The sequence below is a fragment of the Grammomys surdaster genome, unplaced genomic scaffold, assembly GCF_004785775.1.
Source record: "Grammomys surdaster isolate TR1022 unplaced genomic scaffold, NIH_TR_1.0 212, whole genome shotgun sequence".
In the NCBI taxonomy this organism is placed as follows: domain Eukaryota; kingdom Metazoa; phylum Chordata; class Mammalia; order Rodentia; family Muridae; genus Grammomys; species Grammomys surdaster.
This window is the reverse complement of record NW_021604657.1, coordinates 116,511-122,085: the sequence shown is the minus strand read 5'-3', so window position 1 is coordinate 122,085 and position 5,575 is coordinate 116,511. Positions and strand designations below refer to the sequence as shown.

The 5,575-nt window shown below is 45.1% G+C and overlaps 1 protein-coding gene across 1 annotated transcript in view; it reads right to left on the bottom strand.

Moving 5' to 3' along the window:
• Positions 1–5,575, bottom strand: part of Lpin1 (lipin 1) — a 62,163-nt gene that overhangs the window by 36,688 nt on the left and 19,900 nt on the right. Inside the window, exons 4-6 of the mRNA XM_028772246.1 lie at positions 4,984–4,994; positions 4,724–4,849; positions 2,342–2,440 (exon numbers count right to left, since the gene is read on the bottom strand). Of these exons, the coding sequence (XP_028628079.1) occupies positions 2,342–2,440; positions 4,724–4,849; positions 4,984–4,994 (236 nt within the window). The remainder of the gene's footprint in view (positions 1–2,341; positions 2,441–4,723; positions 4,850–4,983; positions 4,995–5,575) is intronic.

Sequence of the window (5,575 nt, the reverse complement as noted above, 5' to 3'; positions counted from 1 at the left end):
GGTGGAGAAGAGGGGAGGGTGGAGAAGAGGGGAGGGTGGAGAAGAGGAACAGAGAAAGGGAGGAGAAACAATCAGAGGGGCAAAGAGGAAAAGCAGGGGGAAGGGTACAAACTTGGGTACAAACTGTGGTCCTTGGACACACCAAGGCTTCTCAGCTATGCTGTCATTTTCCTAGCAAGCACCTCAGCTTTCTGGCAGGTGCAAAAGGGTCCTGACCAGCTGACACTGAATCCCAGGTTTAGACACTGGCTTTGAGAACAGGGAAAACATCTCATGTGCCAACTTCACCACACTGGACCACCAGACAGCTGTCTCCAGGAACCTATCAAAGTCTTTCTGTGTCACCTCACTGTGCTGCTCCTAAGTGACAGTGACATGCCTCCCATCCACAGCACACATTTTTACCTCTAATACTTGAACCAAGTCTTGTGTCTGTTCAGCCAAATTAACGGGCCAAAAGCATCAACTTAGGTCCACGATTCTCAGACACCAAGCCACAAGGCCGGAAGAAATGTCATAGTTCTCTTTCTCTTTATTCTCCCACCCCATCCCTCAGGAGGAACATAGCAGCCCTTTCACATGAAGCAGGAAATGGCCTCTCCACAGACCCTATCTGTTCCCCTGGCTGCACTGAGTCTCACTTATCTGAATCAAGTCCCATCTCCAACTCAGGATGGCATTTCCTGTGGGTTCAAGGAGAGAGCCCTCATAGTGTACACACCCCATGGCCATATCTAACTTGTATCTACTTGAGAGATTTCCTACACAGCTAGCCTGGCCCTGGTGCTTCCATAAAGCCAGAATACAGGCTCTCTGACCCTGTATTTACAGTGAGGCACAAAGGGCTCCCCCTTCCCTTGGCCCACTGATCTTTCCGATGGAAGCACACTACCACAGGGCAACCCTCATGGTCTAGCCCTGACTGGGGAGGAGGCTCCTGGTAAATCCTATCATGACAGCTTCTACAATGGAATCCTCCTACACCATACACACACAACACACACACAACAACACACACACACACACACACACAGGAGATTCTACAATGGAGGAGCTACACCGCACAGGAACTGGAGTGGTAGCTGGAGAAGTGGGACACTAAGGAGAGTAAACCTCTCTTGCACAGGACTGGAATTCCCAGAACCCGTACCAGGCAGTGCACAACTGCCTGTTACTCCCACTCTAGGGGACCCAATGCCCACTTCTGGACTTCACTTACGTGTACACACACAGCTACCTAGATGGACACACACATATGTGCTTTGAGGAGGGGAGGGGTCAGTAAATATAATTAAATGTAAAGTCAATTTTTAAATTTTAAGTCAAATAAAATTGTAAAAGTTATATTTCCCAGATCAGTGCTGACTTTGATTATAAAGTTTCAAAAGTAGATGAGAAATGTCCACAAAAATAAACACTACAGAGGGAGGAGAGGAGAAAACCAAACCTGTGCCCTGAGACCAGTCCTATGCCGCTCTTCTAAATTCTGCTCCAGAAATGCTGAGGACAGTGTGTGAATCCATTATACAGACAGCCTAAGAGGCTGTTCAAATATTTATAGTAAGTGGCTTGTCTTAAATTCTAAAGTGGCATTCTAAAAATAGCTCAGACTTGTCTGTCAGCTGCCCCACCACAGAAAACATGGTCTCTCAGTCCATGGTCTCTTGTCCTGATTTTCTTTTCTTTTATTTTATTTTATTTTTTTTTTTTTTTAGGTTTTTCGAGACAGGGTTTCTATGTGTAGCCCTGGCTGTCCTGAAACTCACTCTGTAGACCAGGCTGGCCTTGAACTCAGAAATCCACCTGCCTCTGCCTCCCAAGTGCTGGGATTAAAGGTGTGCGCCACCACTGCCCAGCCCTTGTCCTGATTTTCAAGGCCACTCACAGAACCAAGCAGCACATAGGACAGACCATTTAAGAAATTTTAAACAAGTCTAGTCAGGGCTCATTGCTTAAGAACACATACTCCTCTTCCAGAGGTTCCAGGTTAATTCCCAGTGTACCCACATGGCGGCTCTCGATCCTTCCCAACTCCAGTTTCAGGGGGATCCACTGCCCTCTTCTGGCCTCCTTGGGCACTTCGTGCATGTGTTACACATACAAGATGCAGGCACACATTCAAACATATCAAAGTAAATACATCTTTAAAATAAAATAAACATGTCTAATCACCTACTTACAACTTAAAATGAAAGGAACTATTTTTTTCATAAGTAAGGTGGTTAGTGAGTACAATTGATTTTAGTGTTAGATCAGAATTTGTTTCATATCATGTCAGTTAGGGTTCATTGCAAGTGATTGGGTTAGATTTAGATCTCAGCTTCTGTAAGAACAGGTCTACCTTTCCGAAGCATGGAAGTGGCAAGACTGCAGAGGACAAGAGCTAGAGAGAACTCCCTCGGCCAGGTGAGGGGGAGTCCTCTGGCAATCTACCAGGCTGCTGGAGGCACCGGACAGACACACAACAAAAAGAAAGGGGGAAAAAATCAGTCAGTTAAATGAAATCCTATCACTGCTTGTGGCTCTCAGCACAACGACTCTAAGAAATGAAAACATTTGGCTATCAGACAGCAAAAGGCCAGTCTATGTTGAAATCAGTAGGAAATCAACGTGAACTTTCTCTAGAGTCTCCTGTTACCCAGGCTGGCCTCAAACCAGCTTTGTAGCTGAGGACGACCTTCAACTGCCTGGTTTTCTGCCATGACAGGGAGCAAATCCAGGATATCATGTGTGCTGGTCAAGCACTCCACTAACCTGAGCTACCTCCCTAGACCGTCAGCATGAACTTCCTGGGATGCAAAGACAGGAAGCTGCCAAAAGACCCATCTGCCTTCCATTTCATCCTTGTGCTCTTAGCCAAGGCAAGATCACTCATGTCTGGTTGAAGTGCAGCACTGAATCGAACTCCATGATCTACAGACTGGACGTGGGCTCTCTCTATTGTTTCTTTAATAAAAACACATTATCTGAACATAAGTATCTACATATCCTTATGTGTAATCCATGTGCCAATAGTCACATAATCTGATGCCATCGGTATACTGGACTCATCAAGTGAACAAGAAAGACAGTGAGTCCCTCTCTGGGCTGTTCTAAACATTCCTTTTACATTCTTCAGGTTAGTGAATAGGTTTTTCAATTAATTAACAGTCTCTAAATACAGCGCTCTGTTTTCTTCCTAAATCAGTATGTTTTCTCTTCTTTGGGATCATCTCCCCTGAACCAGGACAAGAACACGTGAGGTTCCAGGCATCTTAGAGATGCACAGACAGTTGTATGCTGGGTACAAAGAATGGATCACTGATCTAAAAGATTATGAAAACAAGATTTGAAATACATCATTAATGTTTTTAAATGGACTACCCTGTGAAATGTGAATCAAATAAAATCTATCTTTCAAGTTAATTTGATTTTTTTTGCAAAGCTTTACTTTATTTCTACTTGTGTTTGTGTGTATATTTGTGCATGTGTGTGTGTGTGTGTGTTGTTTTTGTCAGGGCATTTTATTACAGCAATAGGAAAAGAAATTAAAACATGTCTAACATAAAACTACATATATTTACATATACATATTTACATATATACATACACATGCATACATATACATATACATATACATATACATATACGGCTAAGTATTAGATATCTAATGGAAAGTCTGACCCCTAAGCAGCTAGACCCTATCCTCTGGTAGGTGAACATTTCCTGTCAGTCCCAGCTAGACTCAGCCATGATAGCTCAGCCCAAGCTTCTGACTGCAGCTGCCTCATTCTCAAGATGACCCTGAGCGAACTGGAACCATGGCAGGTGTTTGACAAGGATGGCAGCCCATGCTACAGTCCCAGGGTGCATCCATTTCTATTCTAAACTACAAGTAAATCTACAGCATCTGGTGGGATAGCCCAAGGACACCATAACCATAATGTTTCTCGGCTGGCTTGAAACATATCCCCAAACATCTTGGCAAGTTAACAACCTGTCCTCCACTCACCATGACATTTAAAACTATGGTCCCTTAGAAGCCACAAACCATTATCATGCCCAGGATTTGTCTGCCCTAGCAGGGATGAGCCTGTCCCATGGAGAACACAGGATGTGGATCTGTGCCCTTCCTAGGTTCTTGGCAGAACCATTCCAGAGGCCCTCCTGTTTTCCTAGGTTTAATGGATCTGAAAGCACCTGGGGTCTTCAGGAAGGTTGCTTGTACTCTGTGCAGCTGCAGCTCTGTTCTCAGATTCACACGGGAGCTCCAAGATAAGTGGAAAGGACATTTCAGGGAAGCATGCACTCCTGAATCCAGCAGTGTGGATTAACTGGAGGGCAGCATCCCTTTGCCAGTCCTTGGTGACGTCACAGGCCCCCAGCAGCAATGTCCCTGCATTTGAACTCCACTTCAAGGCTAAGGACCAAAGCCAGGTTGGCCATGCTGCCCTCTTCTGCTGCCAACGGACACTGGGTAACTCAGCAGGTGTTTTTCCTCCTGCTGGGCCTTTGCCTCACAGAACCTCACAATATGCCTGCAGATGGAATCTCAATTCAGCAGAAAGTCTGCGATTCGTTCACCTTCCACATTCAACCCTAACTTATACCCCTCAATACACACACACATATTCAAGATTTTCTGATCCTAATTATTTTCCATTTTAATTTCTATTTCACTGTTCTTTCTAGTCATGCTTCCTATAGCTCACTTCTAAACCCTCTGACACACATAGCAACTTACCTGGGGCTGGGGGACCACTCTCTGTCTGAATTGGGGTACGATGCTGACTGGGGATACGTTGAAATCGAGGGGAGGTTTTCCTTAGGAATATCATCTTGGAATGGTGGTACATCATTAGGAAGAGTTCTAGAGGAAAATAAAAAGCAAAAAATAAAACAATAAGAATGAAAATTTGCCACGGGCAGATTCACAATGGAGCCAAGCTTCTTCTTGCTTACATCTAGGGCTTCACACTAATCATCATGTCCTCCATCACACACTCGGGCACACGCTATGAAGTAGAGATGAAAACGGAAAGGGTGAAAGGTCAGCACCTGTAAGTGTGTGTTTGTGCACCTGCCTTGGGTGGACTGTAAACTAAAATGATCTCACTAGGGCATGAACACAATGACTGTACCCATCAAATACCACCACAGCATCCTCAAGCATGTACGTGTACCACCACAGCATCCTCAAGCATGTACGTGTACCACCACAGCATCCTCAAGCATGAATGTGTACCACCGTAGCATCCTCGGGCATGAATGTGTACCATTGTAGCATCCTCAAGCATGTACGTGTACCACCGTAGCATCCTCGAGCATGTGCGTGTGCCACTGTAGCATCCTCGAGCATGAATGTGTACCACCGTAGCATCCTCAAGCATGAATGTGTACCACCGTAGCATCCTCAAGCATGAATGTGTACCACTGTAGCATCCTCAAGCATGAATGTGTACCACCGTAGCATCCTCAAGCATGTACATGTACCACCGTAGCATCCTCAAGCATGAACGTGTACCACCGTAGCATCCTCAAGCATGAATGTGTACCACCGTAGCATCCTCAAGCATGTACGTGTACCACCGTAGCA